The sequence below is a fragment of the Salmo trutta genome, chromosome 22, assembly GCF_901001165.1.
Source record: "Salmo trutta chromosome 22, fSalTru1.1, whole genome shotgun sequence".
Taxonomy (NCBI): Eukaryota; Metazoa; Chordata; class Actinopteri; order Salmoniformes; family Salmonidae; genus Salmo; species Salmo trutta.
This window is the reverse complement of record NC_042978.1, coordinates 28330045-28353984: the sequence shown is the minus strand read 5'-3', so window position 1 is coordinate 28353984 and position 23940 is coordinate 28330045. Positions and strand designations below refer to the sequence as shown.

At 43.8% G+C, this 23940-nt stretch overlaps 1 protein-coding gene and 1 long non-coding RNA gene across 4 annotated transcripts in view; one reads left to right on the top strand and one right to left on the bottom strand.

The window, feature by feature from the left end:
• Nucleotides 1-306: 306 nt before the first annotated feature.
• On the bottom strand, nt 307-12899 carry LOC115158525 (uncharacterized). Of its 3 annotated transcripts, XR_003868683.1 has the most exons (11): nt 12603-12899; nt 12194-12233; nt 10748-10799; nt 10439-10550; nt 9959-10020; nt 9638-9748; nt 7914-8039; nt 7695-7772; nt 1575-1674; nt 1332-1453; nt 307-739 (listed from the first exon to the last, which is right to left on the bottom strand). It is a non-coding gene; the product is annotated as an uncharacterized LOC115158525 (long non-coding RNA). The 3 variants fall into 3 exon arrangements; XR_003868682.1 differs by having other exon boundaries at nt 307-1453; nt 1575-1677; XR_003868681.1 differs by having other exon boundaries at nt 307-1453.
• A 412-nt stretch (nt 12900-13311) lies between these two features.
• Nucleotides 13312-23940, top strand: part of LOC115158523 (sec1 family domain-containing protein 2) — a 176895-nt gene continuing 166266 nt past the window's right edge. The window contains exons 1-2 of the mRNA XM_029707585.1: nt 13312-14239; nt 14474-14642. Of these exons, the coding sequence (XP_029563445.1) occupies nt 13426-14239; nt 14474-14642 (983 nt within the window). The 5' untranslated portion in view covers nt 13312-13425. The remainder of the gene's footprint in view (nt 14240-14473; nt 14643-23940) is intronic.

Below are 23940 nucleotides of genomic sequence, written 5' to 3'. Positions count from 1 at the left end.
TTAGGAAGCATATCCATATCCTTGAACGATTATGTTGGTGACTGTACATTGGCCTGGCCAATTACCGTAACCTCAAATTCCAAGACCGTCACAATCATATCAGTCAGTACAGGTGTCAAACTACCCACAATGTACGTGCCAAACTACACTGATCAGTACAACCAGTTCTACACTAGAGCTCCAGACAACATCCCTTAGTGCTTCACTACACAGACTGGCCTGCAATGACAACACAACCCCACGCTAAAACCTGGCCCTATGAAGCAATAATACTAGACCACTAATGTGACCTTACTGTACCAAGAGTAACAAAGCTCTCTCTCTCTCCCTCCAATCTGCTGGCTCTGCACTTTTCTTTTCTTCCAGGAGCTATTTTTATCATGTTGAACATTTGCATCACAAAAGGAGGCAGAGCCTGTAACTTAAAGAAGGAAAGCCAGGTTTTCCGGATCGACAGGATGTTTGATATTTTGGTTGTATTAGGATATTTGGCACAAGTTGAACAACACGTCGGTACCGGACTTATTGAACTTAGGGGGTGCTGGGAGTGTGTGAGGGGTGAATAGAGGGCTGCTATTTTGGAATCTTTGAAGATGAAGCGATGGCAGCCTGCGCTGAGCTGTGAGCTCAGGCCAGGGGGGACTTCCTGCCCTCTGCCTCATATTCATCAGGCGATGAGGAGGAAGTCCGGCAAACTGACAGCACTGGCACCCACACACCTGGACAGAATTACACACACCTGGGGAAAAAGACACTTACCCATAGAGTGCACACTCATGAGCACGTGCACACAAATACACAGATGTGTACACACCCACACGTTTATGTTAACCCATCTGCATTCACCTCCAACTCCCAAACCTGTTTATTACCACTTACGGTGCCTGTCCTTCAATGGGTCCCCAGCATGGGATTTACACCTGCAACTCTCTGGGTTACACTTTCATCTCTTCCACGAAACCCCTCAACTGTACTAATGATGCACCCACACAATGAGAGTAAGGCTCTTTTTACATTGACAAGAGTTGAAGGATATTCAAGGTATCAATTGTCGAGATACATTACTGTAATGACAGAGAGAGAGGGAGATAGAGAGTGTCATAGTTGAAGGCCATTTTTCTATGACATCCCGTGATGTCACGAGAGTAACTCTCACCAGTCTGTCTGTCTGACCTATGACCTTCAAGCAGTGTCTTTATTCAATCCATAACCTTGCCATTTATATTGCATAACTGTTCTGCTGAACAGAGGGCACACAGACAGAGAGCATTGTTTGTGTGTGTCTGTGTGTATATATATATATTTGTGTGTGAAGGGCTGAGGTAACTTACATGGTGGAGGAATGGGAGGGGCGGAGTTAACATTGTAGGGTGGAGGCGGGAAAAGAGGTGGGGGGGAAGAAGGAGGGCATCTTAGTGGCAGTAGGCTCAGCATCAGACGGCTCGGAAAGCACCTGTAATGCATACACACACGCAGAGACACACAAAAACAAAGCTCAGACTAGGTAAGCAAATTTACTAGATTATTCAATAGGAAAGACAAGGTGTAGTTTAGAATAACACAGACACACAAACCTGGATGTTATTTCCTTCTATATTGTGACGTCTCCGTTCCTCTACCCGGCTGATGGTACCAGTTTGTCCTCCAATAACATTGATGGTGCTGCTTGTCTTTCTACTGGCCAGAGCAGAACAGAGTAAACATACAAAAAACCCAGCACAATATGTCTCTGTGCACAGATCATGCATTAAAAGGTATGCAAGTTTGGGTAAATCTCTTGTTTTTGACATGGTTTAAATCTCAGGATGTGATCTGTTTACCAGTGTATAGGTAACATCCTGATGTGGCATAAGAAGTAAGGCATTTGCCTTAAAATATATATACTGAAAAATATATAAAACGCAACATGTAAATTGGCGGCAGGTAGCCTGGCGGGTAGGAGCGTTGGGCCAGTAACTCAAAGGTTGCTGGATCGAATCCCTGAGCTGACAAGGTAAATATCTGTCGTTCTGCCCCTGTTCCCTGGGCGCCGATGATGTGGCTGTCGATTAAGGCAGCCCCCCGCACCTCTCTGATTCAGAGGGGTTGGGTTAAATGCGGAAGACACATTTCAGTTGAATGCATTCAGTTGTACAACTGACTAGGTATCCCCTTTCCCACTGTTTCATGAGCTAAAATAAAATATCCCAGATATTCTCCATTCGCACAAAAACGTATTTCTCCCACATTTTGTGCACAAATTTGTTTACATCCCTGTTAGTGAGCATTTCTCCTTTGCCAAGATAATATATCCACCTGACAAGTGTGGCATATCTATCAAGAAGCTGATTTAACAGCATGATCATTACACAGGTGCACCTTGTGCTGGGGACAATAAAACACCACTCTAAAATTAGCCGTTTTGTCACACAACACAATGCCACAGATGTCTCAAGTTGAGGGAGCGTGCAATTGGCATGTTGACTGCAGGAATGTACACCAGAGCTGTTTCCAGAGAATGTAATGTTAATATCTCTACCATAAGCCATCACCAACGTCGTTTTAGAGAATTTGGCAGTACGTCCAATCGGCCTCAAAACCACAGAACACGTGTAACCATACCAGCCCAGGACATCCACATCCGGCATATTCCCCTGCAGGATTGTCTGAGACTAGCCACCCGGAGAGCTGATGAAACGGAGGAGTATTTCTGTCTGTAATAAAGGCCTTTTGTGGGGAAAAACTAATTCTGATTGGCTGCGCCCCTGCCCAGTCATATGAAATCCATAGATTAGGCACTAATGAATATATTTCAATTGACTTATTTCCTTATATGAACTGTAAAACTCAGTAAAATCATTGAAATTGTTGCGTTAATATTTTTGTTCAGTCTATACACACACACACACACACACACACACACACACACACACACACACACCGTGTGTACAAAACATTAAATACACCTGCTCTTTCCATGACATAGACTGACCAGGTGAATCCAGGTGAAAGCTCTGATCACTTATTGATGTCAGTGTAGATGAAAGGGAGGTGATAGTTTAAAGAAGGATTTTTAAGCCTTGAGACATTCGAGACATGGATTGTGTATGTGTGCCATTCAGAGGGTGAATGGGTAAGACAAAAGATTTAAGTGCCTTTGAACGGGGTATGGTAGTAGGTCTCAGGCACACCGGTTTGAGTGTGTCAAGAACGGTAACGCTGATGGGTTTTTCACACTCAACAGTTTCCTGCGTGTATCAAGAATGGTCCACCACCCAAAGGACATCCAGCCAACGACAGGCCAGTGGTCAAAAATGGGGGATGAAAGAGGACAAAGGAGGCTGACATGAATTGTGCAGAGAAACAGACTTGCTACAGTTAGGCAACTGACAGTCCAGTACAACATTGGTGCCCAAAGACCCATAAAGCACAACTCTTCGTATCTTGACATGACTGGGGTATGAGAGCCGATGACCTTACAGAGTTCCACTTCTTTCAGCAAAAAAACAAGAAACTGTGGTTGCAGTGGGCAAAGGAACGAAAAAACACTAGACACTGGAGAATTGGAAAAATATTGCCTGGTTTGATGAATCCCGGTTCCTGCTATTTCACACAGATGGGAGGACTAGGGTATGGAGAAAACATTTGATTTGATGTACTCGTGGTTATTGGTCACATACACATGGTTAGCAGATGTTAATGTGAGTGTAGCGAAATGCTAGTTCCAACCGTACAGTAATATCTAACAAGTAATCTAACAATTTCAAAACAACTACCTTTCACAACAACTACAGTATATACATATGAGATGAGTAATGTAGGGTATGTAAACATTACATAAAGTGGCATTGTTTAAAGTGACTAGTGATACATTAATTACATCCAATTTTTTCATTATTAAAGTGGCTAGAGATGAGTCAGTATGTTGGCAGCAGCCACTCAATGTTAGTTATGGCTGTTTAACAGTCTGATGGCCTTGAGATAGAAGCTGTTTTTCATTCTCTCGGTTCCAGCTTTGATGCACCTGTACTGACCTCGCCTTCTGGATGATAGTGGGGTGAACAGGCAGTGGCTCGGGTGGTTGTTGTCCTTGATGATCTTTTTGGCCTTCCTGTGACATAAGGTGCTGTAGGTGTCCTGGAGGGCAGGTAGTTTGCCCCCCGGTGATGCGTTGTGCAGACCTCACTACCCTCTGGAGAGCCTTACGGTTGTGGGCGGAGCAGTTGCCATACCAGGCAGTGATACAGCCCAACAGGATGCTCTCGATTGTGCATCTGTAAAAGTTTGTGAGTGTTTTTGGTGACAAGCCGAATTTCAAGCCTCCTGAGGTTGAACAGGTGGTGTTGTGCCTTCTTCACCACGCTGTCTGTGTGGGTGGGCCATTTCAGTTTGTCTGTGATGTGTACACCGAGGAACTTAAAACTATCCACCTTCTCCACTACTGTCCCGTCGATGTGGATTGTAGGCCGTCTCGTCGTTGTTGGTAATCAAGCCTACCACTGTAGTGTCGTCTTCAATCTTGATGATTGAGTTGGAGGCGTGCATGGCCACACAGTCAAGGGTGAACAGGGAGTACAGGAGAGGGCTGAGAACGCACCCCTGTGGGGCCCCAGTGTTGAGGATCAGCGGGCTGGAGATGTTGTTTCCTACCTTCACCAACTGAGGGTGGCCCGTCAGAAAGTCCAGGAACCAGTTGCACAGGGCGGGGTCGAGACCCAGGGTCTCGAGCTTAATGACGAGTTTGGAGGGTACTATGGTGTTAAATGCTGAGCTGTAATCGATGAACAGCATTCTTACATAGGTATTCCTCTTGTCCAGATGGGTTAGGGCAGTGTGCAGTGTGATTGCATCGTCTGTGGACCTATTGGGGCAGTAAACATGCATCCATCATGCCGCGTTTCAACATTGCAGGCTAGTGGTGTTGATGTGATGGTGTGTTTTCATGACCCACATTGGGCCCCTTGATGGCATTTGAATGCCACAGAATATCTGAACATCATTGCCAATCAGGTGCATCCCTTCATGGCAGCAGTGTATCCATCTGCAAATGGATTTTTTCTGCAGGATAATGCCCCATGCGACAAGGCTAGGATTGTACAGGAATGGTTCCACGAACATGGCAGTGAATTCAGCTTACAGCAGTGGCCTGCCCAGTCACCAGATCTCAATCCAATTTAGCATCTGTGGGATGAGATGGAACAAGCTATTTGGAGTACAGATCCACTATCAGCCAACTTGACACAACTGTGGGAAGTATTGGTGTCAACATGGGCCAGCATCACTGTGGAACGCGTTCGACACTTTGTTGAGACCATGCCCCAACGAACTGAGGCTGTTCTGAGGGCAAACGGGGGTGCATTTCAATATTAGGAAGGTGTTGCTAAAGTTTTGTACACTCAATGTATATACAGTATATTATATAATGCCTATGACCCCCATCACCTTCTTGCAGGTTCATTCACACATTACCTTCTTAACTGTGTCTTCTTCTCACTGCACTCTGCTAACATTTCCCCAAATCCCCCCCCAGACGGGACACTAACCTCTTTTCGGTCACTAGGACTTAATCTGAAATAAACATTATAAGGGAAAAGCATAAAAACTGCATCAACCAGAAGTCACTCCCTCTGGCCTCTAAAAGCACCCTAATATAAAAAAAATATAAAACACAGCAGCTTAGCCAGAAGCCAACACACATATCACTACTTCATCTACTTTCTCAAAGATACATGGATTTAAAATGTGACAGAGAAGAAAGGCCCACACTAACCCTCCCTTATGCTGGACACAGTCAGGCTCCTAAGCATCTTTACAGTATTTTCTGTGTGTGTATGTGTTATTTCTCACGTTATTAGCCCAGAACGTTCTTTGAATTATTACATACAGCCGGAGAGAACTTTTGGATATCAGAGTCGGTAACTCACCAGCATTACGACCAGAAACACAACTTTCCTGAATTGGATTCTGTGTTCTTTCTTAATTCCATTCTATTACTTTTAGATTTGTGTGTATTGTTGTGTATTGTTATATATTGTACACAGATGTTAGAGCTAGGAACACAAGCATTTCGCTACACCCGCAATAACATCTGCTGAATATGTATATGCAACCAATAAAATTTGATTTGATTTGAGGGAATGTGGAGAGAATACAATACAACACAATATGTGCTCCTCCAACCAAGCATCAAGTTTGCACCACAAAGTCTCCAAACCCAGTGGCCCAACAATGCGAGACTTCTGGGAATGCTTGCAAAGCAGACAGAGGTTTTGAGAGGTCAATGAGAGAAGTGAAAAATGTTTCCTTAGTTGTTAATTTTCTCGAAATCTAATGGCACAACATAGATTTGAGCCAATGTCTTAAGTAGCTGAACATGTTATTACTCAAACCTTGTGAAAAACAACTTTATATCGAAGGAGTGCCTTTGATTTGAAAGCCTGCACATGCGCAGTTCGGCGTGAGACGACCGTTAGAACCAATGACGTGTTTCTGCGCATTAGCTTAGCTAGTCAAACATCGTCATGACATCGCCTACAAGCATGATCTGGGATTTCTATTGGAGAAGCAGTTTCTACACATCTTCATACTAAACCATCTTTGTTTGAACTTTCACCCTTCCGGAGCCACCAGCGTTTGTTCTCACAGCTCAACAGAGGGAGCGAGAGGGTCTGTAGTGTAGGGAGGCCTTATTTAACATTTTATCCGCTGCACAATGCTGTGTGTATTTGTGTTTGTCATGCTTGGACTTTCTGCTTCCCTTCTGTCGGTCGTGTCACTGAGAGAGGGAGAAGCGTGACCGCTGAGTAACGGTCAGACTCACATCACCTCCCCTGAGGGGAACCTTGCTGAGGGAGGGGGTATCATATAGAGACGGACCTTTACTTAAGTAGCCTGTGTTAATCACCCTTATCCCCCTCAGTCTGTAGTCTGGACCACCCTGACATGAGCCCTGCTAAACTCACAAGAGACAGGATTGGAGGGAGCGAGCAAGAAAGTAGGAGAGGAGAGGGACAGAGCCAGAGGGAAAGCAAGAAGGAGGGGAGGGGTGGAGGAGTGTGTGTTTGTGATAGTCCATCACTCTTCCTTATGTGGTGGCGAGCACCTGGTGCCTGAGTGGAACCAGAATGAGTCCATGGGGCTGAGAGGACAGGAGTGTTTACGAACACAGTCTGCTACGTCTGCTACTACGGGCTCAAGCCCGTAAATGATTGGCCCATGTAATTGAGCAGTAAAACTCCAGGGCTCCAGTCTTCACACAGTAAAAGCAGCTCCCCGCAGGGCTCTGCCTGCCCCAATGCTAAAAACTTCCCTTCACAGGTGGCCGTTAACGGGAAAGTGACGGAAGGTGGTGCACATGAGGACTTCATTAGAGGGATCAGAGCAGTTTAACTAAGCAACGCTCGCAGCACCTCTACCTTTATTTCTAGCCATTTAATAGTTAAGTAACTTAACATACCTTCCATGAATGATCACTTCAAAACATTTCCGGATGTAATGTGTTCGGTAAGAACATTACCTCAGACACAGGTACCACTGACCAATACAAACTTGACCCATTGACCACCCTGATGGGTTCCAGGTGGCAGTGACCAGTGAAGTGAGGCAGTGATGACCGGCTGGTAGTGGTTACCACAGACATGTGTAGTATGGTTATTCATGCCACAGCTGCTGTGATACATACAGTGGGGGAGAGGGGGACAAATCAGGGTACCTACCTGGACAAGGCTGATTTGTAATGGTTGCTGGGGGAGGAGTAGTCAGATCTAAAGCAGGGAAGGCCCCCATTCCTGGACCTAAGAGGAAGAACAACTCACTCACACAGCCTCAACAACGTCAAAGCCTGAGCATGTTTCTTTAATGGGAACAATTTTTCCACTTATACTGTGATAATGCATAATCTTGTATCCAGGTCTAAACAGAATGACATATTTTACCATGAGTTTAGTGGCTGAAATGTGGTTCATACACATAACCCATGCGTAGTCTCCTCTGGTTCTCACAGTAGGCTTTCCAGGAGTCCTCGTTAAAGCCATAGTTAAAGTAGTCAGAGAGGTGCGAGCCTAAACACAAACACAACCGAAAGCTAAACAGACCATATCACAGACCATTCATCAGCCAGGCCTGAGTTTACACCTGCAACAGAACACGCACAGATATAATTTCACTCCAGGGTTTTCGGTGTGGCCCTGGACATTTGTCCGACAGCATTTTAATTTACCGGACATTTGAGCAATGTACCGAAACCCAATGCAATGGGCGTCAACCCACATTGCTCAGAATGACAGAAATCCCATTTAGATTATGGTAATTCATCTTAACAGAACATGCAAGTCAAGGATGCAGCAACGTGTGTCATTCTTACTGAATTCTGATGTGCACTTTGAAGATGTTGGAATAACCGTCCACATTTACTTTCTCAGCCAATCTACTATCCTCCATAGTAGAAAAGTGTACCTATTCGATTGATCAGACTGTCGAGAAAGAAATGGCCTTTTCCAAACAGACTCTGGGCCAGTTGTAGGATGATAGATGATCCATAGGATGATCCATACAACCAGTAGGCCTAGGCTTCATCATTTCTTTTTTTTTTAAAGCAATGTGTTTGATGCAACAGATCAGAACATTTAGCTTAAAATGTTGATAAACTATTATTTCTTCACATTATGAGCGCAACAATGCGCAGAAGGCAGTAGGCTCTGCGCAAATGTTTGTTCCATAATGCAAGTAGCAGGAAAACAACTTTGTCAAAAGCACACCGCACATGCAAGCGGTGTCAGAGATGAAAATATCCGTTAGAAATTTAGAAAGAGGGGAGATATAAAGATGCAACAACTAGCATGGGTTGCTAATATGGCTAGGATTGTGCTTTGGCTACTGGACAATGAAAGAAAACCAGTAGAACATGAGAGAAATAAGCTACTGGTTTTAATGGCATATGGAAATCTTTATAAAATAATTGCATCCACAGATAGTCAGATTTTTGCTAGGCTACTTTGAAGCAAGGTAAGACATGCCTCATAATATGTAGTAAAACGTTCAGGTTTCAAACAATTAAGTATGTTTTCAAAATGCATACTGCCTCCAGCTCATTACAAAGTGATGTGTGATGTGCTAATGAATCCTGCCTTCTGTTGCCTATGCATTTGAATGGCAAATGGGAAGCGCGCTTCAATTACCAGTGGAGAAATAAAATAAAAAATGCTAATTTTAATCGTGGCTATCAAAATGTTTAACACGCGAATGCATTTAGAAATGTTGAGCAATGATTGGGATTATAGAAGCACGTTTCACTCCAGCAGCAACAACTCAGCTGTTTGAGGAGCTGTAGCAGCAACTCTCAGCTGTCTGACAGATTTTCCGCTTAAGGGCTCTGTATCTGTATGCTGTGTGTGTGATAAATAAGATGCATAATGAATATACACACGGCAATTTAATTCCACTCAATTATGCTAATTATCCTATAGACCGATAAGCATGACCGGTCAAAAGCATTATTTCGCACTACATTTTTTTGGGGGGGGGGGGGCACAATTGGCCAGCATCAATTTTCTTTATCGGTTTTTCTATTATTATTACATTTTTGTTTCATTTATTTTAATCGGCCAAAAGCCGGCTATTGCAGGCGGAAACCCTGCTTCACACCAACCAACACACTTACCATGCTTTCTCCATGGCTTTTCTTTAAAAGACTCCACGTCGACCTCCAACACAGGGATTCCGTTAACACTGCCCTGTGCATCCACGTCCACTCCTTTGGCTTTGGGGCAAACTGCACCGGAGATGACAGGACACACAGTCAGTGACACATTCACTTCACACTCTTGCCACTACAATTAATGAGGGTCTGGATGAGTAACTAATGCCGCGTTGACGTGCTAGTCGGAATTAGGAAACTGACATTTTCGATTAGCAGGTGAACGCGGAACAAGCATGCACTGACACATACATGACCTATGTGGCCTAGGTGAGGAGTGTTTACCTGACGCATGTGTTCTCCCTGCAGCCTTAATAATGAGATTAACAGGCGTGGATCCAAAGGCACTACACAATGAAAGAAAGAAAAACAGAAACACACACAATTATCATCATCACCACCAAGGGGACACGCACTGAGAGACATGCTGCCTCCATAACTCTGGGCAATGTGCTTTGAAGAACCCTGAAAGTGACATGGGGTGGGGAGAATAAGGCATGCTGCCAAATATGCATACTGTAACATGGAACCATAATCATGACTCATAACATTTTCGGAGAAAGGAGAGGCAACAGCAACTGAGGTCCGTCGCGCTGACAGTCAGGTGAAAAAACGCTCTCTACAAAAGGTTTTTCCATCTAACAGTGGACAGGGTCTGATATATAAACTTATTTTCAACTCAAATTGGAGCTTAAAAACGAATCCAGATTACAGGACAGTAACACACTGCTGTATTTAACACATTGCTGTTGTCTAGACTCTCACCTGAATGGCTGAGACGAGGCTCCAATGGTTACACACACACACCCTCATCATCATCATCTTCATCATCATCCTCAGTGTCGCTGTCCCTTTCTTGGTCTTCCTGACCTGTATCCTGGCATTACAGAAATACAAAGACAAATATAGAGACAACATACATTCATAAAAGCATTACATGCATCACACACAGTTAATGAGGAATATGCCAAGTAGCAAGAAAGGTTCTGAGGGAATCCATGATGGGTTTCCATCAAAACAGAAGAGTGTTGTTTATCCCAGGTTGACTCCTCCATAACCCTGAGTAGTAGGTACCTGCTTCACTACTCCACTCTCATGGACCTCAGCAGTCGGCTAGGGCTTTGCACTGTGAAAAAAACATAACATCACTAGAAACACACAGTCAGTTTAGATTGAAACTTTTGTAACATTTGAAGAATAGAGTACAGGGGAATGTTAAGAGATTTGCAAACAGGGATATTACTTAACTTGTCTGCAGACTGCATACTGTACATTTCCTTCTAAAGGGATGAAAGTAAAATGACAGCCTATTGCTTGAAGAATCCCTAACGTAACATAATGGTCGAGGAGCTCAAAGAGACTGTTTGATTCTGAAAACGCTGTGTTTACTCTGAGGCAATACGCTTTAACAAAGCCGAACACAGCGACCATCATAGCCCCTATCTAATGGGGCCTTAGATCCACTTTACTATGCTCACAAACAAACAGCGCCTGCCTGGCCAAGGATTTAACAAGCATCCAAATAGTTCTTAATGTTCCACTTGACTGGCTGCACATTTCAGGCGTTGCACATAGTGGCGTCAGAAACACACAACCCAGAGATAACAATATTGCTCAGTCATTATTGAGCAGTGAAAAGTGAATTATATCTAAACGCTTCATTAATAAAGCACAATTGGTTCTAATGGGGAATGAAGCCACCAGCCCATCTCATTCTGAATCAGTTCACTGCTTAAGTGATCACTCATGGTCAAAATGGTTTGAATGCAAGAATCATTCAGTGCAAATAGGGGAGATGAAGCTGGAGATTATAAAACAGGTAGGGTATAATGGCAAATATTTGTAGAATCGGTACTGGCTGACTCAGAGTGAATACTGTGCCTATGTGTTGTGAATCTCAAAAAACATAAAATAGAGGTGTGATGACTATATTATTTGTGTAGACAACTAAAAAGGTGTAATTTGTGTAAAAGACAATTTATGCTTGCTTCAGAAATACGGAGGGTGTGACGCAATTGCAGAGCCTTAGGAGGCCAAATCGAGCTCTGTACCGCATCACCGTGCGTCTCCCAAATGTTGTAACAATGCGAGGACGCCGTAAAGCTCCGCATTAACATGATTGGTTGACGGTAGGGAGGTTGTGTATAAAAAAACTAACTTCCTTGACAACAGCTCTGCGGAGGACGCATCGAATTGACTATGCAGAGCCTTTAAGTCGCACAAAAAATGTGTGAACCACAATTATGAATGTAAGTCTTTTACAAAAGGAACAATTTGACAGTATAGTCTAGTAGTATCCACGTCTGATTTTCTAGTATGCTAAGTGCGTATTTGAGATCTAGGTAACCCACTGGGCACAAACTGGATGAATTAACATTGTTCTTGAACCAACCTTGAATAGACTTGAATTGATGTTGGTGCCCAGTGGGAAGTGATGAATTGAGGATGGAATAGGTGACTGTCTGCTATGTACAAACAGAAGTTTAACAGTGGGTGTTTTACCTGTCACCTGGCACTTACCCAGTAGGTGCCTCTTCCTCTGCCTTCTCCTCAATCTCATCTATCACAGAGAAGAACCAGTATCAACATGTTTACAACATACACTCAAAATCAAAACAGACAATATCACAGTGGTCTCCAAATATCTAAATGCCTGAACTCAATAATTCCTTGTGCTTGCAATTTTATTTCATAGTCACTGGACATTGTTCTCATATTCACTCCCTACCAAGAAAAGTTACAGGAAATAAGCAGCAGGAGAAAACATCCCAAAGTGTCGCACTGTCAACGTGGTACGCTATCGCACGTGTTGTTTCTGGTGTTGTGGTTAGCTTGCTAGCTAACAGAAATTTGACAGCTCATTTGCCATACAGAGTGGTAACTTAGCCCTATAAAAATGTAACTATTTGAGAGCTAAATAGTGTCGTACCTGTTTTGACTACCTCCATATAACAATTATTCCTCTTCATAGCCCCTGCTTGGATCAGAAGCTTTGTCATTTTCTTCTGCGGACATATCTCTCCAAATTCAGTCACTTCTTCTGAATCACACAACTTGACAGTTACTCTAGCAAATAAAATACATCGCAATGAAATAACAGTTATTTCACCAAACTCGAGATTTTCACAGCACAGATTTTCAAGTTTCAAACTGTTAGTTACAACGGTGATATTAAAACAATTACGGAAAGGACAGCGTGTCACCTTATTAGTAAAAAATAGTGACAGTTTACTTTAATACACACACGTTTCTATAGCGACAGTCCACCTTTCACGGACGTAAATCCACGTTGGAAGAAACAGCAGTTTCCTATTGGTCAGTATATCTTGAGATTCTCTTTTTTTCGCTTCCATGTATCAATTTCTCAAAAAATATTCCCATTACAGTATCTGCCAGTGTCAAACAAGCTTGCAATTTTGTTTCTGAGCTTCATGATAAGCATATCTATTATGTATGTTTTTATTTTATTTACTCAAGACATGTATTTTTCTGTAGTATGGCTAGTATGTTGCTATATGAGGAAACTCAATTCAGCCTAATTTCTGTTTTTAATAAACAGAAAATTCAGAACATTCCCAAATGAAACCGGTGCAGCATGTGTCTGGTTACGTATATCTGTCGCGACGTGGTATGCCACGTCACCATTAAGAGACACATGTGTTGGTGTTGTTGTTTTGGAATGGCGTTTGCCTGACAATTTTATAGAAATCTTGTACTTTTCGGTCGGTCTAAACGACAGTATCATCTCCACAATGTTACCAACTGAGGGCTTTACGTGTTTCCCCGGTCAGATGTGGGACAGAGTGTTGTCAAAGGTAAAGAAAGCGGTGGTTTTCATGGACGACAAGTGTGCTGAGAGTCTTCACTGGAACGGTGGAGCTACCAGTGTATTTGAGTCTGGTGCTCGTAATTTAAAACAGTTTTCGAGCTTCGAAGCCGGTGGTGAAAACGAACCAAAGGCAGTGTTTGTGGTGAGCACTTTGCTCAAAGGGAGAACAGCTGACATTATACAAGACATCGTTGGCCTCAGTCATTTTCAGTACTGTGTCGTTTTCACCACCGTAGCCCACTCCATACACCTCCTCGCTAACAATGTCACTGCTGAATTAGAGGGGAACCCTGTGTTCGAGCAGTTTGAAGATAAACTGTGCGAATGGATGGGAGATATGAATTACACCGCGGAAGTCATGCATGCGCCCGTGGTCTTTGCTCCCGTGTCACCACAACTCTTTCTCGCGCCCAACTTCGCGCACCTGTTCCCGCTGCTGCCACGGGACCTCGAGACCATCAATACAAAGCGCCCAGAGAAGAGGAGGTTCGGAAGCTTGACTGATGTTGACTTGCACTCTCTTTCACCGGAGCTGCAGATTGAAATTAAATCTCTAGCCTCTGCGGTGAATTCCATGTTTGAGTCCACCAGCACCCGGGAGGAGAGCTTCGCCTTGGGTCCAATGAGCCGTCTCATCGCTGGGGAACTTGCCAATCATCCTCAAGCCAAGAACCGCAGAAAGACAGCCCCCAATAAAGCATCCATCGTCTTCATCGACAGGACACTGGATCTAACAGGTGCATAACACAGCCTTGTACAACTACTGATGCCCATAAATATGCCAAGCTGCAGCCCTGAGTGAAACATTCACACTTTCCGCATGTCAGATATATTTCATTGCTGCACCTCCCTGCCTAACAGAAAGGGCATTTGATTGTCACACTTCCTTATTCCATATTCTATTCACCTTAAGCAGTTTACATGGACCTTGTTTTTGGTTTAAATCTCTCTCTGTTTTTCCTTGTCCTCAGGGGCTGCTGGTCACCATGGGGACAGCTTGGTGGAGAAGATCTTGACTGTGCTGCAGCCTTTTCCAGGACACACCACTGATGTTCAGGTGGACATGCTGGAGCTCACTAACCTGCAGCACATCCCTGACTCCCAGCCGACCCTGGCTCCAGGCTGCCTTGCACAGACCCAGTGAGTACATCTGTGCTGGAGCACTTATAGCAAAAAATATTATACTACTGTTGAAAAATCCAATTTTGCATGATTCATATACTATATGATAGTTCACTTTTATGGACGCTGGAAATACTATTTTGAGAATCTATCTGGGATTTAAATACGGATGGAGCAAGATATTGTAAGGGTTAGGATTTGAAAGAGTTGCAGTTTGGCTGGGCCTATAATTATATTTCAAGAAGGCACAGGGGATATAGAAAAGGCAGAGACTAGAGAATGGGTTTTGTAAGTTTATCTGACCTAGGTCACCTCTGATCAGCAGTCATTATACTGCTGTAACTGTTCTTGTTTTCTCATAATTTAAGCAAAACTTTGCTTGACTTGCAGGCCTTTCTGCCCATGTAATTTCCTTTGGTCAGAGTTGTGGGTTAATCTGACTGTAGTTCTGCTGTGATGTGTGTTTATCTATCCAAGGCTCTAATATATCATATCTACTGTAAAACAAGGTTTCTAATGTTCCTGTAAAAGAGAATATATTCTCAGTCAATTTACCTGGTAAAATAAGGGTAAATAATATATGTTTAGGTTCATTTATCTTGGCCCACAGGGGATAAACAGGTTTGTGTGTTGTACTGAATATCTCTCCTTTCTCTCTCTTTCACCCATTCTCTCTCCCTCTCTCTCACCCACTCTCTGTCTATTGCTCTCTCCTAATTGTTTTTCTCTGAGTCTTTCTCAGTCATTGTCTCGCTCTTTCACCCTCCCCTACCCCTGACTTTTATGGGGGAACACATGACTTGTATTAAGTAACAGAGGTTCAGTGGAGCTTGCCTCCAGTCTGGCCATTGGGTGTGCACGTGTTGGCCTCTTATGGTGAGGCTGTTGTACATGGCAGGGATTAGTCCTAACATCATGTGTTCCACTCTTCCTCTGCCTCTTCATGTGGTTGCAGGAGGAAAATACTTTCATTGGCTATGAAAACGGTTGGCCAGCTCTGCTCTACAGTATTTTCTAACTCTTGTCTGCCTGAATGGGCACCCGCTCCTACCCAGTGGGTGGTTGATCTGGAATGGAGCAGGCCCTGTTTGAGCAAGGTGGGAGGTTCAGTTCTAATGGAACGGTTCTGCTGGTTCTGCTGGGTAAGAACAGCTCAGACAGGGAGGGTACTGTAGCGTTTAATGTGAGCACATCAGGGGGTAGAGCAGGCCCCACTGACCCCCAGACAGAGGTCTTCATCTGGAGCATTTAGGCTACAACAAGCACCTGCACATTCCCACAGATCTCTCACCATGTGGATGAACTCAACTTACTGTGTCCTGATTAGAAAATCCAGAATGTGTTGATCATTTGGAGTTTCTGGTGGCTCTACAGAAAGTCTTGTGAATGCAGCCTACTTCAGACTAGCCATATTTTCTAACATCCAAAAAGGGGATTGAGGTGAGGGACAAAGCTGCAGTTTGTTGACCTGGATTGGGAAGCAGACCTTTGGGGGTGTTAGGCTGTATTAGATCCTTGCTATCAGTTTTTAGCATCAGCATTCAGACTTTCATCAGAGAGCGACTCCGAGCCAAATGTGTTATCGCAGAGAGCAGTCGGGAAGGATGGGATCAGCTATCTCTCGCTCTCTCTCTCTCTCACACACACACAAGTGGAGATAGCAGTAATAGGATGATCTCGCAGCCAGGGGTTGTGGTGTCTGTAGGGGCTGAGTGTGTGATGTGTGCCAGCAGGAGCATTATTGCCTTCCCTATCTCAGAGCAGATGGGCCAGTTGACTCTTATCACAGCTGTTTAGGAGATTGAAGCGTAGCTCAGACACACTAAGGTAAAAGCACCTGGAGCTCCTGGCCCATTTTACACTCTCAAAGAACATTTGTTCACTGTGGAGTGAAATTACAATCTTTTTGTCTAAAGTTGTAATGTGTTTGTCTACACCGGATACATAGTTTAAAGTTTTTAATGTCACAAGTACAGTGAAATGCCTTTCTTGCAAACTCAAAAACCAACAATGCAGTAATCAGTAACGATGTAATACTAGAAAAAACATAGGAGAAATAAGAACAATTATGAAGAACAAATAGAATGGTGAATGCAGCATCAGGCTGGTTCCACTAGGCTAATAACTTTATGCACATGTTTTGATTTATTGATGGAAGGCTTGGGATCAAGTCTGTATAGATTGGCTGTGTAGCCCTGTTCATATGATACAGGTACAGTATGAATTGTTATGCTTTGCTGGTTATGGGGCCCAGCCAGGCTACACAGTATGATTGGCTTTATTATGAAATCCCTCCCAGTCAGCATTGATATGATTTGTGTCTGACTGCCTCGTCTTATGTAGCAACATTTTAAATTGTGTTTTTTACATTGGATAAAAGTAGACTCGGAGCTAGAAAATTGTATATCATACACTACAGTTGAGGAATAATCGGAAAGTATTTCTGCTTTTAAAGTTGATTAACTTGTAACCCCACTTTTGAGAAAATGTCCCATGAATATTTTTGGTACACCTACTGGAGACCTGTACTTCGTCTACACCCATTCAGCATTTTTCACACCCTCTTAAGCCGTAGCCCCACCCATCTCTTTCAGGATTCACATGTGAGGCCATGTGCTAAACAGAATGAGTAGTTTAGTAAACAACCAAAGATTTCAAGACTAAAAGTGGTAAAAGTAGTAGCCTACAATAAGGAAAAACTCCTGGTAAAAAATACACTGTTCTTCACATTGCCATCTCTGGTAAACACACACTATATCATATTTATTTGTCACATGCACAGGATACAGAAGGTGGAAATGGTACAGTGAAATGGTTACTTGCATAGTAGCAATAAAAATAATTACAAATTATTAGATTACGCTTACCTGATACACTTGTCTAAATTGATGGGTCATGTGAAAGAAATGCTATATCCACCCCCAGCCACATAGCTAAGTGGATGGGTCACTATTGTCTAGACATGTACAGATGTTCATGAAATACAATAGATGGCCCTAATCACCCTCAGACACACCTGGCTAACTTGATGGGTCATGTAATCATCTGCTGAAGTGGAGTCTTTTATTTAGACATGTAGCTAGCTAACTAAACAATGAACTGGCATAATCCCAACTCGTACTACTGCCAATACAAACATTGTCATAGCTGTAGTAAGAATCTCCAGGTAGCTAAAGAGCTAACCAACTACGTTCAATATTAGTTGGTTAACATTAGGCTATAACTAGCAATGCAAATGTTTTTTCTGATTCAAATAATATTCCTATACAGATCATAGACATAACATTAGGTAGAGAGCCAGCAAGCTAACATTCGCTAGATAGCTAATAGTGCGCTTTAATTTGCAGTGAAAATGACTTTCTGTCAAAATTATAATATCTGAAAATGTATCTAGACTCTTACCCGTATACATGGCTGAACGCTTCACTGCAGACTGGAACCATTTAACTCTGTTTTGTTTGTAGATGCATCTGGTTGTCCAGCATTGTGTCAAGTCACTCTTCTTCTAATTGATTTCTCGATAGCACCTGCTAAATTCATGGCATCAATTTTGTTGAGAAAAGTTGTAAAACGTTTTTGTAGTTCTCAATGGCTAACGTTATCTTTCAAAAACGGTGCGGTTGAAAGGACTATCAACATACTGAGCATCTCACGTTATAGACAGAAGTATGCAACATGGCAGACCAATCCAAACTCATCTCCCGGCATGTCCAGCCCATACATTATCTCAGCCAATCGTGGTTAGCGTGACAGTTCCTGTATTTTTCCATGGCTAAACCAACTAGACTCATAACTTTTACTATTGTATTCATATTTACAGATGGAATACAAGTTTGTTATTAAAGCACATGAAAATTCATGTTCCAGAAGGCATTTATTTAAAAAAAAAAAGATTTTGATTAAAAAAATAAATGTTTACTTTCAAATACTTCTCCTGTGAAGTAGTGACGTGCGACATGTCTAGTTTCCCGAAACGAGTCACATTTGTTGATATATTCTTGTCAAATCAAAACTCTACTTGTCACGTGTCGAATACAGGTGTAGACCTTACCGTGAAATGCTTACCAACAGTGCAGTTCAAGAAGAGTTAAGAAAATATTTACCAAATAAACTAAAGTAAAAAGTAACACAATGACGAGGCTATATACAGGGAGTACCAAGTCAGTGTGCGGGGGTACAGGTTAGTTGAGGTAATTTGTACATGTAGGTAGGGGTGATGTGACTATGCATAGATAATAACAGCGAGTAGCAGCAGTGTACAAAACAAATGGAGGGGTGTCAATGTAAATAGTCCGGTGGCCATTTGTTTAATTGTTCAATAGTCTTATGGCTTGGGCGTAGAAGCGGTTAAGGAGCCTTTCGGTCCTAGACTTGGCGCTCCGGTACCGCTTGCCATGCGGTAGCAGAGAAAACCGTCTATGCAATGGGTGACTGGAGTCTCTGACAATTGTATGGGCTTTCCTCTGACATCGCCTATTATATAGGTCCTTGATGGCAGGAAGCTTGGCCCCAGTGATGTACTGGGCCTTACGTACTACCCTCTGTAGCGCATTACGGTCAGATGCCGAGCAGTTGCCATACCAGGCGGTGATGCAACTGATCAGGATGTTCTCGATGGTGCAGCTGTAGAACTTTTTGAGGATCTGGGGACCCATGCCAAATCATTTCATTTTCCTGAGGGAGAAAAGGTTTTGTCGTGCTCTCTTCACGACTGTCTTGGTGTGTTTGGAAAATGATAGTTCGTTGGTGATGTGGACAGCAAGGAACTTGAAACTCTCGACCCTCTCCACTACAGCCCTGTCGATGTTAATAGGGGCCTGTGCGGCCCTCCTTTTCCTGTAGTCCACGATCAGCTCCTTTGTCTTGTTCACATTGAGCTCATTGTTGTCGGTGGACAGGTCTACCACTGTTGTGTCGTCAGCAAACCTAATGATGGTGTTGGAGTCGTGTTTGGCCACGCAGTCGTGGGTGAACAGGGAGTACAGGAGGGGACTAAGTACACACCTGATGAGCCCCAGTGTTGAGGATCAATGTGTGTTGATGTGTTGATGCCTATCCTCACCACCTGGGGGCGGCCCGTCAGGAAGTCCAAGATCCAGGTGCAGAGGGAGGTGTAGTCAATGAACAGCAATCTCACATAGGTGTTCCTTTTGTCCAGATGGGAAAGGGCAGTGTGGAGTGCGATTGAGATTGCGTGATCTGTTTTGGCGCAATCTCTGTTGATATGAGCCATGCCAAGCCTTTCAAAGCACTTCATGGCTACCGACGTGAGTGCTACGGGGCAGTAATCATTTAGGCAGGTTAGTGCCAGCATCGGTCTGTGGTGGTAAATGGACAGCTACGAACAATATAAACTCAGCAAAAAAAGAAACGTCCTCTCACTGTCAACTGCGTTTATTTTCAGCAAACTTAATGTGTAAATATTTGTATGAACATAACAAGATTCAACAACTGAGACAAAAACTGAACAAGTTCCACAGACATGTGACTAACAGAAATGGAATAATGTGTCCCTGAACGAAGGGGGGGTCAGTATCTGGTGTGGCCACCAGCTGCATTAAATACTGCAATGCATCTCCTCCTCATGGACTATACCAGATTTGCCAGTTCTTGCTGTGAGATGTTACCCCACTCTTCCACCAAGGCATTTGCAAGTTCCCGGACATTTCTGGGGGGAATGGCCCTAGCCCTCACCCTCCGATCCAACAGGTCCCAGGCGTGCTCAATGGGATTGAGATCCGGGCTCTTCACTGGCCATGGCAGAACACTGACATTCCTGTCTTGCAGGAAATCACGCACAGAACGAGCAGTATGGCTGGTGGCATTGTCATGCCGAAGGGTTATGTCAGGATGAGCCTGCAGGAAGGGTACCACAGGATGTCTTCCCTGTAACACACAGCGTTGAGATTGACTGCAATGACAGCAAGCTCAGTCCGATGATGCTGTGACACACCGCCCCAGACCATGACGGACCCTCCACCTCCAAATCGATCCCGCTCCAGAGTACAGGCGTCGGTGTAACGCTCATTCTTTTGACGATAAACATGAATCCGACCATCACCCCTGGTGAGAGAGAACTGCGAATTGTCAGTGAAGAGGACTTTTTGCCAGTCCTGTCTGGTCCAGCGACGGTGGGTTTGTGCCCATAGGCGACCTTGATGCCGGTGATGTCTGGTGAGGACCTGCCTTACAGCAGGCCTACAGGCCCTCAGTCCAGCCTCTCTCAGCCTATTGCGGACAGTCTGAGCACTGATGGAGGGATTGTGTGTTCCTGGTGTAACTCGGGCAGTTTGTTGTTGCCATCCTGTACCTGTCCCGCAGGTGTGATGTTCGGATGTACCGATCCTGTGCAGGTGTTGTTACACGTGGTCTGCTACGACGAGGACGATCAGCTGTCCGTCCTGCCTCCCTGTAGCGCTATCTTAGGCGTCTCACAGTACGGGCATTGCAATTTATTGCCCTGGCCACATCTGCAGTCCTCATGCCTCCTTGGAGCATGCCTAAGGCATGTTAACAGATTTTTATTTATTTTATTTCACCTTTATTTAACCAGGTAGGCAAGTTGAGAACAAGTTCTCATTTACAATTGCGACCTAGCCAAGATAAAGCAAAACAGTTCGACACATACAACAACACAGAGTTACACATGGAGTAAAACAAACATACAGTCCAATAATACAGTAGAAAAATAAGTCTATATTCAATGTGAGCAAATGAGGTGAGATAAGGGAGGTAAAGGCAAAAAAAAGACCATGGTGGCAAAGTAAATACAATATAGCAAGTAATACACTGGAATGGTAGATTTGTAGTGGAAGAAAGTGCAAAGTAGAAATAGAAATAATGGGGTGCAAAGGAGCTAAATAAATAAATAAATAAATACAGTAGGGGAAGAGGTAGTTGTTTGGCCTAAATTATAGATGGGCTATGTACAGGTACAGTGATCTGACAGCTGGTGCTTAAAGCTTGTGAGGGAGATAAGTGTTTCCAGTTTCAGAGATTTTTGTAGTTCGTTCCAGTCGTTGGCAACAGAGAACTGGAAGGAGAGACGGCCAAAGGAGGAATTGGCTTTGGGGGTGACCAGAGAGATATACCTGCTGGAGCGCGTGCTACAGGTGGGCGCTGCTATGGTGACCAGTGAGCGGAGATAAGGGGGGACTTTACCTAGCAGGGTCTTGTAGATGACCTGTAGCCAGTGGGTTTGGCGACGAGTATGAAGCGAGGGCCAGCTAACGAGAGCGTACAGGTCGCAGTGGTGGGTTGTATATGGGGCTTTGGTGACAAAACGGATGGCACTGTGATACTCTGCATCCAGTTTAATGAGTAGGGTATTGGAGGCTTTTTTGTAAATGACATCGCCGAAGCCGAGGATCGGTAGAATGGTCAGTTTTACGAGGGTATGTTTGGTAGCGTGAGTGAAGGATGCTTTGTTCCGAAATAGGAATTCAATTCTAGATTTAACTTTAGATTGGAGATGTTTGATGTGAGTCTGGAAGGAGAGTTTACAGTCTAACCAGACACCTAGGTATTTGTAGTTGTCCACATATTCTAAGTCAGAACCGTCCAGAGTAGTGATGCTGGACGGGCGGGCGGGCAGGTGCGGGCAGCGATCGGTTGAAGAGCATGCATTTAGTTTTACTTGTATTTAAGAGCAGTTGGAGGCCACGGAAGGAGAGTTATATGGCATTGAAGCTCGTCTGGATGGATGTTAACACAGTGTCCAAAGAAGGGCCAGAAGTATACAGAATGATGTTGTCTGCGTAGAGGTGGATCAGAGACTCACCAGCAGCAAGAGTGACATCATTGATGTATACAGAGAAAAGAGTTGGCCCATAGAGACTACCAGAGGCCTGGACAACAGGCCATCCGATTTGACACATTGAACTCTATCGGAGAAGTAGTTGGTGAACCAGACGAGGCAATCATTTCAGAAACCAAGGCTATTGAGTCTGCCGATGTGGTGATTGACAGATTCGAAATTCTTAGCCAGGTCAATGAATACGGCAGCACAGTATTGTTTCTTATCGATGGTGGTTACGATATCGTTTAGTGTTACGAACCGGCTCAGAGTTCGCAACAAAATGGAGACAACGTGGAGACAAGGAGTAACAAAAATATATATTTATTAAATAAAGTAACTAAGTAATTAACAATGGCATGTGTAATCAGTAGTGTAAGTGAGTGTTTTGCATACCTGAATGTAATAATGCAGGGTGTTGAAAGGTGCCAAAGCAAATAACCAAAAAGCCACAAAACTACACAACCAAAATCAACAAGGTGTCTGCGTGGAGAGAATCTTCCCAATGACTGTGGAAGAGTTGTCTTTATCCTGGGACACACCCGAGCCCAGGTGTTTCCCATCTAGCTGACGACCCTTCCAACTCCGCCCACTGGCATCCTAATGAGGAACAAGAGCAAAGAGAGAAAAACAGCAGACAGAGTGGGAGGGTCGTCACATTTAGGACCTTGAGCGTGGCTGAGGTGCACCCATGACCAGCTCTGAAACCAGATTGCATAGCGGAGAAGGTGCGGTGGGATTCGAAATGGTCGGTAATCTGTTTGTTAACTTGGCTTTTGAAGACCTTAGAAAGGTAGGGTAGGATAGATATAGGTTTGTAGCAGTTTGGGTAAAGAGTGTCCCCCCCCTTTGAAGAGGGGGGTGACAGCAGCTGCTTTCCAATCTTTGGGAATCTCAGACGACATGAAAGAGAGGTGAGGAGGGACCCTGGGCATCTTTCTTTTGGTGCTATTCAGAGTCAGTAGAAAGGCCTCTTCAGTGCCCTAAGTTTTCATAACTGTCTTAATGACCATTCCACAGGTGCATGTTCATTAATTGTTTATGGTTCATTGAACAAGCATGGGAAACCGTGTTTAAATCCTTTACAATGAAGATCTGTGAAGTTATTTGGATTTTTACAAATTATCTTTGAAAGACAGTCCTGAAAATGGGCCGTTTCTTTTTTTGCTGAGGTTAGATGGGAACTCCCTTGGTAGATAGTGTGGTCTACAGTGGTTCCTCCTTTAAAAGTTGTCATACTGCAGCACACCTTGCAAGCTGCTGCAGCATTCTATGGCACGTTATTTATTTGTCAGACATTTTTTTTATATTAATGCATACATACTGTGGTAAACATGGGAAAGTGCCTAATTCCTTACGTAAGGGAGAGCAGGCCATGTCCAGACTTTCTCGGTGACCTCAAGTACCTTCAATAATGGCTGTACTAGAGAATGCGGGCACATGGGAGACCGGGGTTCAATTCCCCGACGGGGAGGAAGTAGTAGGCTGTCCTTGTAAATAAGAATTTGTTCTTAACTGATT